This window comes from Notolabrus celidotus, chromosome 21 (assembly GCF_009762535.1).
Source record: "Notolabrus celidotus isolate fNotCel1 chromosome 21, fNotCel1.pri, whole genome shotgun sequence".
Taxonomy (NCBI): Eukaryota; Metazoa; Chordata; class Actinopteri; order Labriformes; family Labridae; genus Notolabrus; species Notolabrus celidotus.
Genome location: NC_048292.1, coordinates 18396073 through 18421201, shown reverse-complemented (window position 1 = coordinate 18421201; position 25129 = coordinate 18396073). Strand labels below are relative to the sequence as shown.

General features: G+C 40.8%; 1 protein-coding gene across 1 annotated transcript in view; it reads right to left on the bottom strand.

The window, feature by feature from the left end:
* The window catches only part of exoc4 (exocyst complex component 4), a 179584-nt gene that overhangs the window by 56402 nt on the left and 98053 nt on the right, over nt 1-25129 (bottom strand). The window contains exons 12-13 of the mRNA XM_034673130.1: nt 5952-6054; nt 3455-3571 (exon numbers count right to left, since the gene is read on the bottom strand). Of these exons, the coding sequence (XP_034529021.1) occupies nt 3455-3571; nt 5952-6054 (220 nt within the window). The remainder of the gene's footprint in view (nt 1-3454; nt 3572-5951; nt 6055-25129) is intronic.

Sequence of the window (25129 nt, the reverse complement as noted above, 5' to 3'; positions counted from 1 at the left end):
AAAACAGACTCACATGCAGACAAACACACACACACAAAAGAAGCAAAAGCACACACAAATGCCATTCTGACCCATGAATGTGAATGGCAGGAGAAGAAGAGCAGAAGCCTCTTTTATTTAGCCCAATTAAAAAAGGCAAAAAGCCCAAACAAAAGAAGTGTTTTATTGCACTCCCCACTATCAGCAGAAAGGCTCATTAGCCACAGCAGCATAATTAGCAAGATGCTGCACTCCTCGTTAAGGAGGGGCCCGCGCCGTAAACAAACCCCCCTGAACTCCAAACGCCCACGGTCTCTCTCTCTGTAATGATCTGCCACCGCTGTTCCCTCCCTGTGAGAGAACCAGGCGAACAGACAGGAAGGCTCTGACAGAAACTCACACACACACACACACACACACACAGACACACACACACACACACACACACACACAGACACACACACAATGACAAATACATATCCAAGATGTGTGACACACACACCCACAGCGAAAAAAAACAAACTACCTCTCTGGGACACTGTCTGCCTTGACAACTGCATGGACAAAACACACACACGCAGACATCACACACAGACCTGTCAAGAAATATATGTGTGCGCGAGAAACATTTTTACAATATTGAAGAGACAGAGAGCCCTACTCCACCAAACATCCACGATATCTGACAGCTGAGACATAAGGAACTCGTGCCAACTGTCTGGATCTTGACTTTGGCACTGCTGTAATCTTCAACCTGCCAAGACCACGTTTTGAATAAGAAAGGCTGCCAGAATTAGGAAAACGAGCCTGTGGTTAAATGTGGTGGAGTCAATGAGGCAGTCACTATCACTTCCTTTTTTTCTCTTCAAGCCCTCTGGGAATCTGGCAAGAAAGAGTCGAATGATATCAAAGTTGAAAGTATCATTAAGCATGTCCAAAAATCTGTGAAAATAAACGCTCAACATTTCTAGAAAACAAGGATTATAAAAACAGCTAAATTTATCGTTTAAAACATTTCCTATGGCTGCGGAGGCGTAGCCATTTCCATTTTGATTGACATGTGCCAAGCTGCACAGCTATCGTGCATGTGTCAATCAGCATGGTGCAAGCTTTAAATGTTTGAGTTGTCTGAGTCAGAATCAGAGGAGAAAACAGAAGCCCCAGCATCTGATAACATTCATTCCAATCTGTCACTAAATTCTGGGTGACAAAATGCTTTCCCATCCATATCATAGTTTGGAGTTTGGAGGGCTGCATAATGAATCTCAAATTCATCGATATGGAGATATGAACACTGGCGATGAACACATCGCCAGTGTCTGGATTTAAGTAATGCTTTCTAATTCAACATGGTTATATTTCACCTCTAGGACAGAGGCCTTAGTGTAAAGGCTGTGCTCTAACATCTACTGGTTGCAGTCAGTAGAAGCTCAAGCATGAGGAAAATGAAACAAACAAGCTGAACAAACTGTGGGATCAAGCTCTCTTATTCTCCTCTATCCCTCTTTCCAACCCCAACTCAGTGGAGGCAGATGGTTATCTAACATGAGTCTGGTTCTGCTCGAGGTCTCTGCCCGTTAAAGGGAAGTTTTTCCTTGCCGCTGTTACTAGCTAAATACTGCAAAGTGCTACTTATGGTGGATAAGGATAAGATAAGACTGAGTCTTAAGCTCTCTTGATGTTGGGTCTTTGTTAATAATATGACATAGAACATGGTCTAGACCTGCTATGTTTGAAAAAGCGTCTTGATGTTGTGATTTGGCGCTATACAATTAAAGATGAATTTATCCATTGATTGAATTCTTCAATTTGTTCTACTTATCACACTTCAATTAATCAATCAATCTATCAATCTTTATTTGTATAGCGCCAAATCCCAACAAACATAATCTCAAGACGATAGACGGGATAGAGGAGAATATGAGAGAGAGAGATCGATGATAAGATAGGATAAGATAAGATACTCCTTTATTCATCCCACAACGGGGAAATTCACAGAGTTACAGCAGCAAACAAGATAGTTATGAGACAAATAGTAGTAATACACTTATACTTCATATCCTTATGAAACTTTTTTTGTATGCTTTTGGTCATCTTTGCCCTTATTGATAAGAGCTGAAGAGAGACTGGACATGTGGGGAGTAAAGAGCGACGGAAGACATGCAACCACGGGTCGTAGGATAATGGCCTCTGTATATGGGGCAGGCTTATATCCACAGGGAAGCAATATTAAACAATGTTATCACATATTTTTCTCATATTGTGTAGGACTAGTAGGCATGCAAATCCAACATCAGCCTAAGAGGCACTTGGATGCTCTCAAAGCTACAAATGCAATAGTAAATGATGGCTCAGTAATGTTTGCAAGTGCTACATTGTTAGAAAGCTTAACTTTGCCTTTCGATGAAAAACACCTGCTCCTCAAAATTAACCAACAACAATTACGGTAAACGTTGGGCAGCCAATAATAGACACCTACATTCATCAAACATTGACACCTGGGTGTACATACATTCCCAAGATGGCATGAATGTGGCAGAAATTGGGCGCTAACCTTGCTGAATTGACATACATTCTCAGGACATTTTAAAGAAACTTAAGTGACAATATTTAGTTTGGGATTTATTCTAATTTCTCAAACATATTTTTTACTTACTATTATGTAGATACAATCCAAACCCACAGTTAAAAACCTAGTGTTGGGTTGGATTTCTGGCCTTTTTATTATTTAGTTTGCATTTCATTCAGGTTTAGCATTTTTTAATAGACAGCTTCCTTGGAATACATCTGTATTCTTATTTGGGTGGTACTGGAAATAAGTTAAGAACTGGACATCTTGAAGTAGAAGCATTTACAGACGAATGTACGGGGTCATCTCCGACATAACACGAAGCATACTGTATCTACTGGTGTGGTCAAGCAGTGTCCCAGTCATGATATGGGTTTCATGTGTTGATGCAGAAAGAATCCGAGTCAGAAACCCACTCTCTCTTTCTGTGCAGGTCAGATATCATAATCACAGACCTGCTTCCTTTAGAAGACAGCCCTGGGAAAGAGAGGATGGAAGATACAAGATATAGCTCAAAGATCAAGCACTTTTTCAGCCGCAATTATGATCCTGTGAGATAGGTGGCAGGATGGGCATAATGATCTGGGAGGGAATCAGAGGGGAAGAAAGTGTGTGTGAGGCAGCATGTATGTGTGTGTCGGCCCCTGAACTAACTGTGATCACAGAGAACTGCAAGGTGAGTGTACTCAAGAGAGCCCTCCTCCATTGAACAGGGGTACAAAGAGGAAACAGAGCAGAACGAACTGGTAGTTTGTTTTTTAAAAGCTTCCGACTGCTCAGATATGGATATACTACACTCACACGGTTTGAAAGCATGTGTGAGGCGCTATGGAAGTTTTGCAGACATGTTAGTCCTCCTGATGAAACTATACATGAAGTGTTTTGAAAGGGTTTTAGGTTCCACACCTGCAGCAGGGGTCTCTGGACTCCGAGGATCTTCATGGTATCAGCGTTGGCAAGGATCTTCAACGGGTCTGCTGCCTTGCTCACCGACTCAATTTCCTTGTTGATCTCTGTTCGCACCTAAACAGACACAAAAGTTGACACACTTGACTTGGGTTTCATTAAATCAACCTTAACTTAATATCTTGGGATGATATAATACTTTAAACCTAAGGAGGGACATTTCTTATTAAAGCCTTGGTTGTAACAGCTCTGCATATGTGTAAATGTAGCCAAGTTGAACTTAATATCTAATAGAGGATGGTGTAAACGCACCACTAGCATTTAGGGATTGCACCACGTGAGATAAATCCAATGTAAGTGTCAGTAACTTAAATCTTATACCCAGATCTTGGTAGGTGTAAAATCCTAGACGAAAAACAGGTTATCAGGGCGTATTATTTTGAAATGGGAAAATATGGAGGATGTTACCTGCAGTTATTCTAAGCCGATAGCCTGTTCAGAGGCAATTAGACATGAGCGTATGACTTTAGTATCTTAAAGAGCTTATAGAGCCCTATTACCCCGTCAGAACACTACTCTCCCAACATGCAGGCCTGCTTGTTGTACCATAAGTCTCTAAAAGTAGTATGGGAGGTAGAACCTTCAGCTATCAGGCACCTCTCCTTTGGAATCATCTACCAGTCTACCAGGCTTAAAACTTTCCTTTTTCATAAAGCTTATAGTGAGAGCTGGCTCAGGCTTTGACCAGCTCTTAGTTATTCTGCTATAGGCTTAGACTGCCGGGGGAACCGACACACTGGGATCCTATCTCTCCCATCCTCTCTGCCTATCATTTACGTAAACACTTCCTGTCCCATTAAAGTTACCAATCATAGACCCTTCTGGAGTCACTCCGCTCCCTTGTCTCATAGGTTCCTCTGAGTTGCTGCCATAGACGGCCTGCTGCCGTAGACGTGCCAGACTCCAGCTGCTCCAGCTACTACTTTCTGTCTCTCCAACTCTGTCTATCCCTTTTTCCATCCCGAACTAGGTCGAGGCAGATGGCTGTCTAACATGAGTCTGGTTCTGCTCAAGGTTTCTGCCTGTTTTTTTTTTATATATATTTCATTTGTAACTTTTGTAATGTAACAAGACAAAACAAATACAATCAAACAGGGGCTCAGACATGTGAAATGAAATAAAATAAAATTGATAATATGAAAAATAAAAAACAGACAAATAAATTAATAGAAAACACGTGAAGAAAATGTTAGTTGAGAAATGATTTTAAATAACAAAATAAATGAAGATAAGTAATAAAATAAATAGAAATACATATATACACATAAACACACATATGCACACACATGCATACGTATGCATACACATACATACACACATAAATGGTTTCTGCCTGTTAAAAGGACGTTTTTCCTTGCCACTGTAACTAGATAAATATAAATACTGAAAAGTGCTCTACTCATGGTTGATTAAGATGAGATCTGACTCAGCCTTACCCTGTCTTGATGTTGAGTCTTTGTTAATAACTTAACATAGAGTATGGTCTATACCTGCAATGGTTGTAAAAATCATCTTGAGATAACGTTTGTTGGGATTTGGTGCTATACAAAGCGCGGGAGGAGAAAAAGATGCGTGTTTTTCAACATTTTGCCAAGTGGAGTAAAAAGTGGTTTCTGTGACAACATTCTGGTTAGAGTAGACGTCACACTGTACTCGTTAAGATGAACCTTTGGTCTTCATAGTGCACCTAGACACAACTTAAGTATCAAACTAGCATCACAGTTTCACCATATGGTTTAGTCCAGATAGTCCCTAAGTTGAGACACATATTATACAGAGCTATTGCAACAGGCCACTGAGGAACAAACAGCTCTTCAGAGCAATATTATACAAACGCACTTTCAATTTTAAAGTTGAAAAAGTGTACTTTTAGAACAAATGATACATGAAAAACTGAAGATGTGTTATTTTTTTTCCAACTAGAAATATGTTTTATTTTAATGCATTTATGTACCAACAATGAGGAACCAATCTTTTTGTCATCTGGCTATCCATTGGAAACCATCTGCTTGAAAACAAAATGAATAAATAGTTTGGTAAAATTGGTATTTTCATATTGAAGTGATACTGAAAATATTGAGTGGTACAATAGTTCCTGGCACTATCTCATTGTGTTGTTTATTTTGATCAATTTTGGGAAATGTTGAAGGAGTACAGTACAACGTTTGGGCCAATTGAAAATCAAAACTATGAGTCCCAGAACTGCATCAGTGGATGTTTTTTATTTACTATAATAGGAAAGCTTTCAGCTATTGAATAAAAGAACAGACCGAGACTTTTAGTTACAGGCTACATATATTAGTAACAACTGAGTCTGCTCCACGATAACAAAAATCTTTTTGCCAGAGCGCTCCAATGTTCCACTGAGGCATTGCTTTGGGCATGGTGTTGCATTCATTTAAGCAGTAGAAAAGACATACTGTGCCGTTCCACTGACCTGGTTGAGGAAGAGTTCATTGATGTAGTATGTGAGGAAGGCTCTGAGCTGGCACTGCTTGGCCTGGCCTGGCCCCATGTTCATCTCTATCTCCTGAATGAACCTGAGCAGAAGAGAAACAAACATTTAAACTGCTAGTATACACCAATATCATAACACCACCTGTTAACAGAGGCTAATTCTCAACCAAAACATCTGAAACATGATCACAGGAGCAATGAGACACAGGCTTGTGAACAGAAAAACAGTAACCTTGCATGAATGGGTCCAATAAAGACTGGATGGGAGGTTAAAATCTGCAGTGGGAACTGAGTTTAGGAAGCTTTGTATGACTCTCAAGGTGCCTTTGAGCAAGATAGTTAACCTGGAAGTGCTGCAGTGGAGCTGTTGGTTCCGTCAGTTCAAGACTTTACAAGGCATCAGAAGTAGAGTGCACATTAAACCCCCCTCTGTAAAGGAGGCAAAAAATAAACAACTATATGTGCAACAGTAACTGCAAAATCCAGTGCCTGTGATTCAAAATGAAGAGTGCTACAGTTTTCATGCACCTGAATCCCGCCCTAAGCTGGTGTCTGGTTGGTCACTTTGGGTCAGACAGTAATGTATGGGTTGGCAGACACACACACACACCTCGTTTGTCAGGGAATCACTGGTCACTGGCCCTGTCTCACACTCACCACAGGGCGAAACCATGCAAGAGCGAGCACCTCCTCAAGCGCTCAGCACATATGAATGTAGAAATAAATCAAACTCCTCGCAAAAAAAAAAATCTTTTGACCTGTGAGACCTATGACATATATATATATAAAAAAAAAATATATATATGACCTTAAGTTATAGGAGAGAGAGAGAGAGAGAGAGAGAGAGAGAGAGAGAGAGAGAGAGAGAGAGAGAGAGAGCGCATAGAAAAATGTTATGTGTGACAAAATTGTGAAAAAGTGAGGGCAAAAATGAGAAATAAGACCACAGTGAAGTAACACTGTAGATAGTACAGTAGTTTGGATGGACAAAACCATTATATTAAAGCTGGAGTTCATTGCTGGAAACAGTGCTGAAGAGAGCACTGGGGTGTGGCAAAGAAACCGTTTATTGACCTTGATGTAAACTTGTCTTAGATTTAACTGCTAGATGTGTGCAGCACTTCATTCCAAAACTAATTTGGCTTTCATGCTATGCTATGCAACAATATCATATTGTATCATATTGTATAGTATCATATGGTATTGTTTCACATAGTGTCATATTGTATCATATTACTTCATGTTGTGTCATGTCATATTGTATCTACCATACCATACTGTGTCGTAGAATAATGTGTCATATTGTGTCTTATTGTACCATACTGTATTGTATATTATTGCACTGTATTGTATGGTACCGCATCACATCATATTGCGTCACATCATTTCATACTATACCATATCGTATATCTTATAGTATTGCACCATATGGTATCGTATCGTACCGTATCATATATCGTATATCATATATCATATCATATCGTATCATATCGTATCGTACCGTACCATGCCGTACCATATTGTTTTTTATAGTATCATATTGTACTGAACCATGTCGTATTGTATTGCATCGCATCATAGTGTATCCTATCATATCTTATTGTACCATATGTGATATTAATTTTTTGTATGTTCTGGTATAATACCGTATCGTTAGCTGTAGTAAATAAGACATGTGCATAACCTTAACTCACCAATGAACATGGAAGGCTGTTAAGGTGTAGTTGTTGTACACATATTAAATATATTTATAAAATACTGAATTAAAGCTCCTTCAAGAAACCCTGTAGGCAAAACATGGTTCTCTTCTCTTTGCTGATCATTTCCTGTATGTGTTTTCAGATGAAAAGTCTCCTCTTGATTTCTTTAAAATCTAAATCCATCACTCACTGTGAGAAAGTTACCAAACAGATATAATCACTTGTTGCTGATGGCCTTGTTTGCTTTTGTAAGTCATATAGAGGCATCAGTATTCATTTTAGCTGGTTTCAAAACTTACAAAAAATTCCTCACAGGAGCTTTAAGATAAAACTACTCAGCATCTGCCCCAATTAGTCGGCAAGAACTGATGCAACTGTGCAAGCGTTTGTGTGCCTCAGAGTGAGCAGGACTAAGACAGAGTGAGCAAGGAACCTCACCCCATTCTAAATCCCTCATTGATTCCCACTAAAACTCTACCCCAACAGAAAGTTAAGCAGGAGAAACTCTTCTGTGGCCTCATTAAAACTGTCAAGCTGGCAAAACAAAGGAGGCCAGACATTCAGCTCCCTTTGTAAAATATGTAGAGAGCTCAACTTAAACTCTGTCTTTCAAAAAAAATACAATTTCTGCTGACAACTTCATTTTCCAAAAATCAATGCTTCGACAAAAGTTTAAACCTGCATCGTGTTGTTCAGGGATCCATCTCGCGCTGTCATTATTGTCATCGTTTCAATACGAGTGTCACGATGATGGATCTTCAAGTTGGTGTGAGAGCACAGATGGATTTTTGCAGGCAGGGGTGATAACGTTTGAGTAATGTAGCAGGGATGAGGCAGTAAAACGGCTTTGTCTATCCAGAGGGCCATCTGGAGGCGAGCCGCAGGCCCCTTCACGAGGATACGGAGCCCATGGGTGTTGCAAGGAAGTTTAGCCAAGGTAACTGGGCTAAAAGCACCTTCGAGGGCCACAATGTGAACCCCATCATGTCAGCAAATTTACATTTTAGGAGGGTAGGTGTCATTAGAGAGGCAAAACACATTAAACAGAGTGTTTAGAGAGAGAAGTCATTCGGAATATGAAGTCATAAAGACAGGAGTTGAACGCAAATGGATTAATCAAGTGGGGCAAAACACAGAAGAGCTTTAAAGATTTCCAAATGCATCTTGAAGGAAAATCTTCCCCAGCTCGTTATCATTACAAGCACATCCTCCAAATGTTGCTTGTGGCGTGACGTACCGCACAGAGAATAACAGCTTCTGCAGAAGATAAAAAATGACACCAAACAAGCTAACACGCAGCACACAGCCATTCAAAAGCCATCAACTTGACTCAACTGCAAATGAATCACAAACTCAGAGGAGCCCCATCTTTTCAGGCTATACAAGGCCATTTGCAGAAACTCCTGCTTGGAGCCAAACCTCCTACACAAAAAACACATAGAGTTCGCCTGAACGCCCTCCCTGAAGAATGACAGCTAGCTTCATTTATGTCTCAAGGCTACAACTGAGCTTGACTTAACATTGGGCTAAATTGACATCATTTTACCGGTTATCATGAGCTACAGTGCGATATATCACGAAAAGATGTCTCTGGTTGGAGCTCCTTGTGTAATAGTGCCTGAAAAATTATTATTTTTCCTTATAACAAGCTGAAAGTCTCCACAGTCTGAGCACTTTTCAGGCCTATTTTAAAGGGCGATGTAACCCTGGTTTAAGAAAGCAGGTAACATCCTTCAAGCACTGCTTCTGTTACTGGAATAAATGTGCCGGTGAAGGTGTACAGGTTAAGGTCTTGCTCCCAAAAACACAAGGGTTCCAAAAAATATCTCATCCTATGTTTGTAAGGCGTTATAATAAAACTCAATGTGATGTCAGCAGCTTTATTTTCACCGCCAGCTGACGGCAAAAACACACCAGTCGACCACACAGCAGCTGTACGCCGCCGCGTAAGTGTCATCCAAGTGGCGGTGGAAGACCCGCAGGGACACAGCAACAAGCCTCTCCCCGTGGCGTGTGTGTGTGAAATCTTAACAACCTTAAATAATCTGCTTATCAGCCCTCTCACACACTCTACTTCCACATGGCCTCAGAGCACGGTGGCAGATAGTCGCACACAGACTGGCACGCAGCAAAAGGTGTGATAGTAGGAGTCAATTACAAGAAAGGAATTAGACAGATCTTTATAAGGTTTAGAAGTACAAGGATGAGTTTGTAGTGCTGTTTCTAATTGGTGTAGTGATTATAAAAATACTTCTGCTGATCATAATATGTGCTAATGAAGATAAAGCAGAGAAGTTTACTCTAGGTCTGCTTGTAAGGGGACTGATGTGTCTGAAACTGCTATCAGTTGTAGCTGATCCCATACACATGTATTCACACTCCTGGGTATGCCATTCAAGATAAATCAGAGGCTCAGTGTCTTGTCCGAGGGCACTTAGGCATCTGGAACAGGAAATGGAATTGAACCACCAACCTTTCAACTGAGAGATGACTTACTCTACCACTTAAAGCTGGTTTATGGAGCATTTCATGCATGTTGAGTTGATGTGTCCGTGTCACGCAGCAATACTCCCGCAAAACGTTTGAGGGCAGTGTGGTCTCTGATAGTTGGGTTTCTGGCCCCGCTATGTTCTCTGTTTACTTTTTAACAGCGATTCTGAGCGTATTAAGTTAATTAACAGCTGATACATGTTACTGTTTATCATACAGCAATGATTACAAAGAAGAATAGAGAGGAGAAGTCGGAGGAGATGAAAGACACGGCCGATGTGCAGGGATTTCGGAAAAGCTGTAAATGCGGGAAAAACAAGTCCGCCGAGCGGATCAATCACAGGGATTGCGATCTGCGTCGATTTGACGTGTAGTTACATTTTGGAGGATGTCAAGTCAAGTCAAATTTTATTTATATAGCATATTTTAAAACAACTGCCGTTGACCAAAGTACTGTACAAGCTTAAAAACACAATCAATTAAAACAAATAGTTAAAAAGAAAAAGAAAAAAAGCCACAATAAATAAAAGCAAGATAAAATGTTGGATGTCTCACTCATCAGGTGTTAAATGCCAATGCCAAGAGATGTGTTTTAAGCAAGCGGCAACCTCCGGTCTAATAATATGAGTCCAATGCGGAATTGCTAAAAACTGCAGTTCATCGAGGATCCGCTTGAGGCTGGCTCCGGAAGTACCAGAAGTCACATACACATGAATGGGAAAAAGACGATCTTTGCAGCAGAAATAAACATGTTTACAGCCTGGTACAAAAGATGAGTGTAGTCTGGATAGATCATTTCTGGATGTGCTCTCACTGTGAGGGGGGAGAATTTTTTTCTAACACGGCAATTTCAAAGATATTAAGATTACGAATCTTCCAATGAGAGGCACAGCTGACTGCAGGAACACTGCAGCTGTTGGCTAGGAGGCTCAAACTCTGCCTCTTTACGTCACACTGGCTCGACAGAAGCAATATGGGTGCCGCCACTGATTGGCCTCAAAACAGCTCTTCAGAAACAGATGGGTGACGTCACGGATACTACGTCCATATTTTATACAGTCTATGGTTGTAAGTAACAATTTAGGAGGTGTGCGTCGGCTACGTGTGTAGGTTTCTGCGTAGGTACGGGAGCTACGCAAACCTACCACATAGGCTACGCCGTTGATACGACGCAGAAGTATGAATCAGGCTTAAGCCAAAGCCGCCCATGCTGCAATGTTGCAGAAATGTTAAGTTTGTTTAGTGCACAGTGACTGAATCAGTTAAATGTGCGAATGCATTTGTCACTGTTTGAGTGTTGAGAATTTTCATGTTCAATAATAGTGATAAAAGTAGAAACTTTTTCAATCTATTAATGACATTTTTAATACCTACAAAATGTATTTATCCACTAAAAGTAAGAACTGTTTTGTTTTCCTGTATGGGCTGACTCAGTCACCAAGGTTTTTGCTCTATTGTTGGGAAAAAACATCACTTTGAGTGTTGATTGTAGTTTTAACTGTTCTGACTTTTGTGATTGATTTATTATTATTAAAAGACAACATGCTGATTAAATTGTTTGATAACATTTACAGTGTTTTATGTTTCATATATTGAATGCTGTTTGTCATAATTGTTTTCTGTTGTGTTCATTTTGTATTGTCTCTTATTTGTTGAATACTATGCATTTTAAAAGCCTAGATACAGGCAATGCAAATGAGCTGTGGCAATAAGTCTTATAATGTTTGGTAGCTCTCAGTTTACTTACTTCATACTTGTCCCTGAACAAATAAACATTGAAGTAATAAATACAATCATTAATAGGAAAAATTAAACTTGTGAATTTTTACACAGTTAACACGTATTTGGAATTGTTTGTCTAATATCAGGCCAATCCTTAATGCCACTCTTCCTTTAGCCTAGGCTAGGTTTACAACTTCATTAAAATATTTTTAAAATTCCTGACCATAAACAGAACAGCTGCATTTACCATGCAGAAACAAAACAACCGACCAATTTGTATATCTAAACAAATACATGCTGGACCCTCGCCTTCACATTTGCATCCACCCACTACTTGCCTCCCAGGCTCCTCGAAATTCATCACAAACACTGTCAAACAAGCAAAGGCACACCCAGACTTTTATTTAAATTCAGAGAGTTTGCAGTCACATCCCTGTGCTCCCCTCAGGGTGCGACGTGGATTAGGCATGAGCCCGTTACTGGTTCAAGGTATGCCGTGGTTTGGAAAATTCACTGAGTCAAAAACCACTAATATTTTCTGTCATAGAATTTCAGCGGTATGAGCTGCCCCCCTCAGGTAAAAATTAAAGACAAAACTAACAACAGTGAAACTCCAAATCAGCCCCCGCCAGTCATTGTATTAAGTTAGTGAATGTGCATGTAGCAGAGAAACTGTGAGGTGATATGTATTAATGACCACAGCCCGCTAGCTGTGGTTAGCTCGCACGCTACGTAATTCTGTTTTGCTATTTGTAGAGTTTTTCCCAAGCAAGCGGCAACCTCCACTCTTAAAATATAAAGGCCATGCAGAAGTGCCAAAAACTGCAGTTCATCAAGCCTCCACTTGAGGCTGGCTGCAGGAACACCAGAAACCACATACACACCCATTCAAAAGAGACGATCTTTTCAGCAGAAATAAACATGTTTACAGCCTGGTTCAAAAAACGATTTAGGTCTGAGTAGCTAATTTCTCTATCGGCACGCACTGTACAGGGTGTGAATTTTTTTATAACTCTGTATTTTCGAGGATATTAAACCTACAAGTTTTGCCCAAATAAGGATGTGGCTGACTTGACTTGTAGCTGTTAGCGAAAAGGCTAAAGGCCCGCCTTTTACCTCACACTAGCTTGGACCAAGTTTAGTTGTGTTCAACATTTTCAATGTGGCACCCGCCGCCGACTGGCTTCAAATCAGTGCTTAGGAACAGATGGGTGACGTCACAGATACTACGTCCATTTTTTTATAACCGCTTCAACTAGCATCTTTTTCAGAGCACCTACAGTGTTTTGGTAGCACTGGTTGATCTGGCTGTTAGAAAACTGTTCGACAAGGCATTAATGTTGTTGCTCCAGCTAACCAGTCATAAACTAGATGGAGCGGGACTGGTCAGCCGGTTAACCAGGAAACTGGATGCTTGTCAGACGACCATCACAGAGGCAGAGAAGCCAATGTTTGAGACAGTTCATTGTACATCAATATTGAATTAGCAGAATCAATATAGAATTATTTGAGATGCTTATAAGAGTCCAAGACATTTCAGAATAACATACTGTGAAAGCATCATATTTCTGTTCGAGGATATCATACCGTCAGAATCTAGTATCGGCCCATGCACACTCTGGATCCAACATGACTGCCCCAGTTACACTCCAAACTTAGTTTATTAATGGCAACCTGTGATGGTTGCTCCTGACAGCAATTAATTATGGGTCATAATGGAACATATGTCCAAGACTGTGGCCTGGAGACATATGTATGTCTAGAAATAACATTCCTGGAAGGCATAATGTATCTATACCAAAGGGGATTTGGGTAATAAGTGAAACTGCTGTCTGAGGACTCTGGGATTAATCAGAGAAAGCTAAATGTTACATTTATAAAGATAGCTGAAACAAATGAGAACAGACAAGGACAAAGGTGTTTTATAGAAGGAACTCTGAATTAATTCCTCATTGAAAACTTAACCTAAGGTAACAAATGCTTCTTTAAACTGGAAGGGTTGGGATCCCACCATCCATCTCTATCTGCAGCAGTGGTGTAATGGTGCAGAAAGAGAAATGGGATGAAGACAAAGATTTAAGGAAGGACAGCGGAATAAGAGTGTGCAAGGATCGATTACAGAGTCAGCATTTTTTAAATCTCCCAGAATTCCCCTCAGGCACGAAGCCATCAGCTATGGTGAATTCTGATTTGGACACCCCGGAGAGGAGGGCTCATTCTGTAACAGACCTGTCACACGAGCAAGGACAGGGCACAGTGAACTCCTGCAAACTGAGAGGGAAAGAGGGAGAGAGCAGGCGTGTGTGTGTGCACAGGAACACGCTCATGGGCTGCCATAAAAATGTACAGCCACTTGTCAATACATCAATACGCCACATCCGGCGACACTTGAAAGCACTTATCTAGATGCAATTACTCTTACTCGCAGTACTTCCCAGTCTCTTCAGGAAGATTTCAAAGTCATAAAATGATTTTAATGGGTGGCGACATTTTATGGGTTTTATGGCACCACCAACATTAGCTTTCATTCCAATGGATCTGAGAATAAATGCAAGAATGGCGGCTTTTAATTGTTACCCCAACTGCACATTCAATATTGATTCAGTGGGAATATTACACACTCCAATGCACACTACTTACTTATTTCTACAGTGGTGTTAAATTAATGAAGTTGCAGCTGAGAATATAAAGACACAAGCTTTTCAAAGAGCAGTGAATTAAAGACTGACAATTAAACAACGTGATGCCAGAGCACCTTTTAAGTCAAAAAGGGGATTTTTTTGAGAATGCAGAAGTGTGCTTTTCAGGTAAATGTTCCATGCCTTCATGCTTTAAACTCCACTGCCACAAGATGGCACTGTGTCAGCTGTTTCCACAACTCGGGCTGCACAATAAGTTGACTTTGGTCTCTCTCTCTTTTAATCACGACTGGTTTTGTGGGAGAATTAAGATTCCAGTTGGTGTGCACCATCTGAAACCTGCACAGGATTTGCTTTAAGTGTGTGTCTGGGTGAGACACAAGGAAAGAAATGTGTGTCTGAATATATTGTTTTCCTTTCCTTTCCCTTCTCTCTCTCTCTTTTTTTTTTTTTTTTTGATGTGACAATACAGTGTGTGATTAAGCGTACGAGCGTGTGTTTTCATCAGTGCCTGCTGTAATGCATATGGTCTTCCCACACACCGCCTACGCCTCTGCCAGACTCCCCGCTGTTTCTACCCTGGCCTTGCCCCTGATGCTGCAGCACACATGCTGAAGGCTTTTTGTGTGTGTGTGTGTGTTTGTTTTTTTTTGTGTGTGTGTGTGTGTGTGTGTGTGTGTGGTGTGTGTGTTTGGTGTGTGTGTGTGTGTGAGGAGAGAGAGAGAAAGGGAGAGCAAGGCTGAGGGGAGGCATTAATGTGTGTTTGTTTAAGGGAACAAAAGAGAGAGAGGAGTGTGATGGGAAGGTGCAAAGACGCATTATGTAAATTATATGTGCATCTGTGTGTGTGTGTGTGTGTGTGTGTGTGTGTGTGTGTGTGTGTGTGTGTGTGTGTGTGTGTGTGTGTGTGTGTGTGTGTGTCCACATGCTTACAGCAGCAGGTATAAATGGGCTTCATAATCAGGAACTTCTCCTGGTGGAGTGATGCTAATAGGATATAAAACAAAGGCTCATCCTCCTGTTACTCTGTTACTCCTATTACTTGAATCTATATGGTTTAAATCGGATGATCAATGGAGCAGAGGGTCACTGAAATAATCTATGAGCCTCCTCTTTCCACATTATCACTTGAACTTGACTCGGCGGAACAAAAAAAAAACATTTTGATTTAAAAAGTATAGATCATTAGTTGAAGACTTCCAAGAAGCTTCTATGCTAAAGTGCCCAAATTAGATGTTTCTAGAATTGCTGCAAGCTTCCGTTTAGCATACTGAGTGTGGGGCAACTTTCACAAAACTTACCTGTAGGTTTATAAATGATTTATAAGAAGACAACATAGTCACTGTGAGATCACCCATTTGTTGCTGACTCTGTTTGGTCACCTCAAGTCGAGCCGAGGGAGGAGACACACAGTCTATCTCAGTTGACAGGTTGCTGTGGTAAGACTTGGAACTTCCAACTGAAACCTTGAACTCATTTGCATAATGTAAACTTATATGAACTAACTTTAGGGGGCAGTATGAGCATTTTCCAGCCATGGAAGATAGCGTTTCACCATAAAGGCCAAATTCCACCAGATCTGTCTCCGGTCCGTCTCCGATCAGTCACAATACCGGATCTGATAGGTTTCTATTCTAGTCAATCTGTTAACCCCAACTGGATCCGCTCCGTTGTGTTCTGGCTGCGTCTCTGATCCAGCAGGTCGGAACGCAACGGATCAGTTACGTAAGACTTCTATTTTTGCCAGAGCACGACGCATCAGTTCAGCCCAGAGCAGATGGAGCGGGACAAGAAGTCAGGCACCAAAACAAAATAAAAACCCAGTTAATTTTCAGAATAAAACACTCTGTGTTATTGTTAGATCGTTTTTAACTTAACTATGACAACAAAATGTCATTTAGAGCGGAGTCAGGCCTGGAGTCATCAAGTCACAGGTTTTCGGAGTCTGATAAAGATAACATGGATGAGGAGAGGAGGAGTAGAATCCCTGATTCAGTGATTGCCGCGGGAAAACCTTGATCACATGACTCCAGATGTCCGGCGGTCCTGCTTCATGCTGCGTTCCAAAATTGCAACCGGTGGGTATTGACAGAAGAGAGCGCACGGAGCCAGACTTTAGCGGATCGGAGACGGACCGTAGCGGATCAGACACAGATCTGGTGAAAGTCCTGTGTAAGTCTGGTTCTGCTCCAGGTTTCTGCCTGTTATAAGTTAGTTTTTCCTTCGCACTGTTGCCAAATCTTGCCAAGTGCCTGCTTATGGTAAAACAATGTTGGTACAGCCTCTTCAGGCATGCACTCCTGAAATTTTCTACAAGTTTTCAGGAGCTTCCAAGTTTCTCTTTCACACACGGCACTCACAGTGTTAAGTCTTCCCCGTCAGACAAGAGGGGGTTGTAGATGAGAGTGTCGGGAGGCAGGGCATGACATCAAAGCAAGGTGAAGAAGCTGAAGTGTGATGTTAAAGACATGATGGTAGATGAAGAAAGGCTATGGCAGTTTTTGCATTAAATCAACGCTACGTGCAAACAGATTGATGTGTAGAAATCTTCGGTGTTCTGGTCTTGAAAACTATTCTCCCTCTTCACCCTCAGATGTTTTTATTCATCATGTTTTGTCTGTTTTTTTGGGTTCCCATTGGTTGCATGACCAGCCCCTGCCCACTTGCTCATGTTGAATTTCCCAGATTATATCCTGCTGCATTCTAACACCAGCTCACCCTGACTTCACATCCAAACTCTACAAGGCAGCTAGCAGGATAAACTCTGGGCGATTTCAGAAGTAAATTTGAGGCTGCTTTTCTTCACACATGCACCCCATCTTGAAAATTATTGGCAAATTTGGGGGAATTTTGTGCATGTGTGAACACAGTTGGAATAATATGTCAAAGAGTATGGCCTTGAGTTGCTCATTTTTTTAAAGGTCCTCAGATAACTTTTTGTATGATTTGGTGCTACATCAATCAGAATTGATGTATTGATTGCTGCATTTAATGACACTGGAAATAATGCTAGCATGGCCCCTTACATTTGTTCCACTTTTGAAACCAAGAGTGAACTTTAAACACATGGTCTTTGGTGAGTAGAAAGACTTATATTGAAATGTCTGAGCAATTAGAGTAATCATTTTGGTGCAAATATTAATCAAAAATCTGCTCTTCTATGGTGAGTCTTGGATAATCACCAATACTAATGTAATTCAACACAATGGGGCTTTTTCTACTGTGTCCAAGACAAAATGTCTGCTTTCAAAAATACTCATTCAAACAAAATAACATATTCAGTTTTTATGAATGCAAATTTGACAGCTAAAGCCAGACATGTTCTATATTTGACATAGCATACTTATCAGAACCCTTAAACCCAACAGAAATAAGACTAGCATGTGCTCTTTTTCTTAATTGTATGGAAGCTGTATTCCACCTAGAAAGGTGTTTACACCTAAACTAATTAATTTCAGTAGCATTTACATTCCACATATGGCAAAGATAAGTGTGTACTATAAGTAGACATGCTAGAATGTTCAACCAAGGCTGATGAAGGGAAATTTGGTGGAAGATCATGAGTGATTATAGGAGATAAGTGATGCAAGGGTATGCAGCTGTAGATCCATCTCTGTGCAACATATGCTCAATCTGTGTATGCGAGAGAGAGATAGAGAGATAGAGATATATATATAAATAGAGAGAGAGAGAGAGAGAGAGAGAGCATTCATCCACACATGTATTGCTCACTTTCATATTTAAGTCTCTGCACCTATTTCTGTCAGAGTGTACTGTATGTCTGTGAGTGAGTGTGTGCGTGTGTGTGCCGGTCCGTCGCAGTATGGTGCAGACCAATTAAAACAGGGGAGATTGATGACCAGGGGCTCTGAGTAGCAGCAGCAGCGGTAGCACTAGCAGACAGCTGCTTCCTGCAGACAACAGGAAATGAGATGGCCTTGTTTAGCTGACGCTGCCAACGCCAACACCGCCGCGCCTCAAAGACAAATCACCACCTCGCCCGCCGCTACTGGCCTTCTCCTCCATCTTCCTACGGGTCTGCTCTCCACCCTCCATCTCTTTATCTCTCCCTGATTCCAACCAAGACACTCTCTCTCTCATTAGTCTTTTCTCTGAGTAATGCAGTCAAGCTATATTCAGTTGATACAATGCAGAGACCAAGTGGAGGTGTGGGGATACAGAAGCTGCCTCTTCTGTTTGATCTGGAATGTCACATTGAGCCTTTTGCAGTGGCTAGTTTGGAGTTTAAAACCTGGCACTGAAGTATTCAAGGTTTAAGTTCAGAGATAAGGCGTTTTTTGACCGCAGGAACTTTACCTCAAAACTAGGGACTTCACTCCTGAACTACATGCGTTTCGACCGGAGGAACCAGGGTCTAAATTTATTTCAGGGGTAGTTAATCTCCCCCCTGAAAAGCCCCTGCTCTGGGGGTAGTACTTTTCAAAGGTCCTGGGACTTTTGGCTGAACTTAACGGTGTTTGTGGATTTAACACAGTTGTTGAAACACAGAGGGAGTTCCTGGGAATGCATATTAGTTTATATTATATTAATAATTTTTTTTTTTTTTCTTCATACGTCACTGGCCTGATTTGCACAATATACCCGGGACTTCAGCCCGCAGTCGAAACGCAGACAACAATGGGGGCACAGGAACCTTTTATTTCAGGGTAAAGTAGTTCTGGGGACCCCAGAACTCTTGGTCGAAATGTACCTATACAGCAAAAAATGTATCATGTAGGTGAAGTTATTCAGTATTATCAGGGTAAATCCATGTATTTTTGATTCTAAATGATAAAAGCATGCAGAATCATCACTGTCTGATCCTAAAACATTGCAATTTAGCTCTTACATTCACAGTTTGTTGTAACGCCTTTATGCTGCAAAAACCCCACTTGAAACTTGGACTCAGTTTCAAAGACACACACCTTCCCTGTGTGATGCCTAAGGCAAGGAAATCACAGCAGCAGGGGTGCAAACCTGTCTACTGCCGGTTCATTCCCATTCACAGCGGCTTTTCAGTTTTCAGTGGACCACATCTTTTTATTTCTGAGGGTTTTGTCACTTGAGTATGAATTTTATATAATGGGCTGTCTCCGCTGTCAAGCGAATGGTAAATAGTGAAACTTTGTGGAATACAGATGGACTCACAGACTTCATAATGAGTCTGTAGGGTGAGGGATATCAGTTCTTATGACAAAAAGAAAGAGCAGCATCAAACTGTGTTTATTGTTCTTATGATAAAGTACTAAGAAGTTCTGAAACTCTGCTACATCCGTTTTTACATCTAATTTCTGTTTTCTATTGGTAAAAAAATATATATATTTCACAACCTGAAGCATTAAAATCTGAATGAAAGCTTGTTATTTCCATTCAAACTCATGTTTTAAAGCAAAACCTTCCCAGTGGAATACAGAGCATGATTCCCTTTTATTTTTAATTGCAGCTAACTGTTGCAATTTTTTGTGTTTACGTCTTTTATGGTCCTGTGAATAGAGAGAAGCTGTGGGAGGTTCAACATGCTACTCTGAGCCATTAAGAGCGCAGAGGGGCAAAGATGCCTCAATGCCACAATGGGAGGCTATCTGGTCTATCTAAATTACTGCTTTTGTGAGCACTGTACAACGTCAATCAGTGCAGACAGAGAGCAGGTGATGGCACAGTTCATGGCTGATCCCATGGTGTGTGTTTGTGTGTGTGTGTGTGTGTGTGTGTGTGTGTGTGTGTGTGTGTGTGTGTGTGTGTGTGTGTGTGTGTGTGTGTGTGTGTGTGTGTGTGTGTGTGTGTGCGCGTGTGTGTGTGTGTGTGTGTGTGTGTGTGTGTGTGTGCGTGTGTGTGTGCGTGGGTGTATGGCCCTTTCAAACGTCTATTTTCTTAGCAACAGGCACCAATTGAGCCGACAAGTGCACACACTATTCTCTAGTCAGTTAGACAGGTGCAGACAAACACTGTTTCTGCGCTGATTGTGCCCGGCTCAATGCTTAAGTATTTAAGTGTTCATCTCCTGCTTATAAAACAAGTCTGATTAATAAGCCAAGCATTAAATGGCTTCCCACAGGTGGCATTTACAGAAACAGGAGGAGGGGGACTGCTTTATTAAAGCTAGTAAAACACAAAAGCTGACAGAGTGGAATACAGGTACCAACACTTCTGTAAGTTATAATGGACAGAGCGCAGCTTGTTGTTGCATATTATTATCCCACTTTTCCATTAATCACCTGGCTGTGTTAAATACTTCATTCTGATCAAAACCCCATTAAAAACTGTAATTAATTCCCAGTTAGGGACAACTTAAACACACACATGATATATCAAATCAATCTGCAGAAAGGAGTTCAGGACATTTCACCTCTGCTTGTTGACTCTGGCAAAAATGATAGGTTCCATCTTAGACTGGTTGTGAGAGTTACAAGGCACAGATGTGTTGGCAGCTTAGAGCAGCAAGGAGCTACTGAGCTCCAATTCTCTATGATAGGGAAAGGTGGAGCAAGATCCTGTTCTTCAATTCAGGCATGGCAGCTGAGCAGGTGAGAGCATCTGGGAGTTGCTGACTTCTACAATGTAACTTTCAATAAGCGATTGTAACCAGGGCTGGCCCGTGGCATAGGTAGACTAGGCAAACGCTAGGGGCGCCGTCCTTCCAAAGGGGGCGCTCTAAATCAGTGAGGAAGAAAATTTGAAGCCAACAGGAAAAATAATATTGTTTATCTAATATAACTGGGGATTAAATTGCAGAGTGTGATTCACTTTTGATTTTTAAAAACTGGTTCGCAGAGCAGTTTTTGAAGGTTTTAAGTGTTCATGATTTACTGTGTTTTTTTTTTTTTGTTTATTTACACTTAGAAGTCACTGTGTCTAATATTACCTTCAATGGAAATGTTCAGTTTAATGTGGATTATAACAAATAAGCAGACTAATGTTTTAACTTCACCGTGAAATGAAATGTTCAGACAAATATTAATCCCACAGGGAGGCTGATCAGTCTCAGTTGCAAAAGTGTTATCAACCAAGAAAAAGGAGGGACTAAATACTTTTTTGCTTGTAGAAGTAAACCATCCTGAAACCAATAAAATCATCCTTATGAATGATAACTTATGCATTGGGGTCCTGCTCAACCTGTCAGGATTCTAACTTGCATAACGATTAGTTCACTGTACATTAACATGTATATCAAAACTAAAAGAAGAAAATTAAGTAATCATTCTGCTTTAGGGAACCTGCCCACTATACATTGTTACGATTATTATTACACAGTGAGACATCAATGGTGTAAAACAAAAAGTCTAGGAGAGGCGGGAGCAAATCTATTTAGTTGTTTTTTCTTCCAATAAAAAATAGTCCCTTCCTCTGTCTTGGAGCTGCTTGCATTTCAAAGGTAAACTCTGAAGCTTATTTAGTATCAGTGTACTTCAGTAATGACAACAGGTCAGAATGGATGTTTAAATGTAATGGTTAAAAGTTAGCCACTTTTATTTTAAAAAGATGTTTATTATCTTAAATATATTTTAATGTGTATGTTTACTATTTGTTTGTCTGTTTGTGAAAATAACAATAATAATGTTTAAGGTTGGAATATTGATGATTCATGACTCAATAGTAAAATCATATCAATCATAAAACTCAGATCCACTGAAGGTGAAGTGAGACAAGGTTAACCAGGAGGCTTGAATCAGTAGAGCAGGTTCTCCGATTGAGGTTTTCTACCTTGTCACTGTCAGAGTCTGCAACATTTTCTTTTCCATTATCAGTCCTTAAACGCAGCATTATCCCATACCATTTAGTATCTACTTCATGCACCATCTTCAGCTTTGTAGATTTCAATGTGGCAGCCTATAGTGTTTGTGCCTTTAACCTCCCCTGACTGCAGTTTGTCCGCTATAGTCTGTGGTTAGAGCTGTATCCACAACAACTGTTTGCTTTTAAGAAATAACAGACTGTTGCTATGGAGTTCTGACCAATCAGAATCAAGTATTGAACACAGCCATGTACTAAATAAGTAATAATCAAAGAAAAATGACTGCTTTTATAATCCAAATCGTTCTCAGCTGCCCTCAGTTTAGTCAAGTTCAAGTAATTTGTGAAAACTTTAAAAGCCTGAAAAGACATTTTTATTTTATGTAAAGGCAACGAGACAAGTTTAAAGGTGACCCTCTGTAAGAGAATTAGACCTTTTTTCCCAACATTTCTTTCCATGAGTCACTTGTTTCAGAAAACACTGAATCACTTCAGCTCAAAGGATGGAGGAGAAGAAGGCTTTAGAGCTAATTAAAGGTGCTATCTATAGCACCCTATGATTCAGGGGCCTTCCCAAAAGCCAAAGAAAAAGGAAATATTATGCTTGTGCTAAGCTCACACAGCGTAACAGGTTTTTATGGGGCATTCCTTCCTTGATTCAACTTTGAAGAAGTCAGTGAACATTGCTAACTTTTTGAGAAAATGAGTCAGACGAGTAGTATCACAGAAAAAACTGCCAAAATGATCTCTTCTTACATTCACCAACACCAACACACTCACACATACACACATTATGTTCTTTTAATCAGTGTCAATGGTGGTGATGCACTCTTCTTGAGCCACCAAAGGACAATCAAGGTTCGCTGAATGACTCAGCAGGACTGAAATGGCAACTATCCATGAGAGAGCTAAGTGTGAAGGCGCTTTTCAATCCGCTTGAAATCTACTGAGAAAAACACTTAACCCGCAACACAAAAACACACAAAGAAGTGGCAGTGATGATGGCTGTGAGGAGTCTATTTTTGTCCGAAGGGGGGAGTGAATGGAAAGTTGCCCTGAAGAAGGAAGGCAAGTCAAGGTCAAAACAATAGTGAGAAAACGGTTGATATTCTCGACGATATGATGGCTGCAGGTCAAGATATGTCATTTCTTCAGCTATGTATTGACTTTCCAAAGAAAAAAATAGATTAGATAGATAGATTAATCTTCTTTTATGAGCATGTTCTTTAACTCATCCCCATAGAGGATGCAAGCACTGTGTAGCATCAAAGTTATCCATAGGTTGCTCTGACTAAAAAAAACTCTATATTTATCACCTCTTCCCTTTACTGTACTCCCTTATCTCCTGCTCTCCATCTCCTACCCTTCGTTTCCCTCCCTTTTTCTCTCCCCTTCCTGTCATTTCTGCTCTCTTATCCCCTGTTACGCTCCTCTCTCCCCCCCTTCCCCCCTAATTCCCCTGCCTCTCTCTATTTTTACCACTCCATTGCCGTTATCTCTCCGTGGCACCATTTCAAAACACCCCTGTCCCCCTCCATGACAAACCTTTCCTCCATCCCCCTTCTCTCTCTCCATCTCTCTCTCTCCCTCCTTCTCCCTCTCTCTCCCTCTCCCTCTCTCTCTCTCCCTCTCTTTCCCTCTCTCTCTCTCTCCCTCTCTTTCCATTCCATTTAGACCTTTATGTTAGCGTAGGACTTTCCATCCTGTGGCGTCCAGGTAGTAAATTGAAATGGTTCTGTGGTCTCTATTGAAGCCTGATTGAATTTAAAAAAGAGAAAGTGCCATAAAGAGAACTAGTGGTGAGAGGTCTGTAATACTCCGAAGGGCTCCCCAAGCTATGACAGTGTTGACAGGGAGGATGGGTGGAAAGGAGAGAGGTAGGAAAAGGATGGAAGGATGGGGTTGAAACGAGGGAAGTAGAGAAGGAAAAAGTGACAGGAAGAGGATTGAGGAAGGGGAGAAAAAATGAAAAAAGGAAGGGTGATTGAAAATGTGTAAAAGTCTTCATCGGCATGAAAACCAGCCCATTACCACGTTCAGGCAGGTAGACAGAAACACAAAACCCCTCACAAGCGTGCACCCTTTGATAGTGACACCTCGCAGAAAATGCCTCAATCATGGTTTGCATGGCCTGGAGGGAGTGAGGTGACAGGTTTCATATTGGAGACGGCCGACAAAAAAAAATGCAATTCCAGGAAGTCGGGCTGTGGGGCTGTGTGTCTGTCATACCTACAGCTCTGATAATACTCTCACACATCACATTAGAAAGCTGAAATAGCCACCTCTCAGCATATAGGGCGTACACAAAATGAAAGCAGATACACACATTTCACATGCTGGCCTTTGCTGTATACATTACTGCCAGGGGAAATATGATGTTAGGGGGTTAAATTATTCATCGATCCTTTCATAGCCAGTCCGAGCCTGCTTGTTGTAGTGTCATGTCTTGGCTTTTTACGCATGTGTGTGTCCACTTGAAAGGGCTCCCCGAGGGGAGAGGCAACCTTGGGCAGGCACTGACCTTTAACTTTTTTGTGTGTTCCACTTTAGAAAGTGACAGGTGTGTGTTTTCACGTACACGGACATGAGGGTAAATAGAGAATCTGTCCAGGAAAATACTTCAGGTATCAGGATGACTTACAGGAGGGTGGAGTGAAAGAATGAGAGATAAAAAGAGGAGAGGAAACACTTGAATCCAAACAAAGCAGAGTTTTAGGACCATTACTAACAAGTGATAGAAATAAGCCTTGAAATGTGGGTAAAGGACTGTCTGTATTATTCATTAAATCAGCCAATAATTACATAATTATCTACTGAAAGGACCAATTATTACTTTTTAATCTGCGTGTCTATTCTCACAAATGCAGCTTTACTCA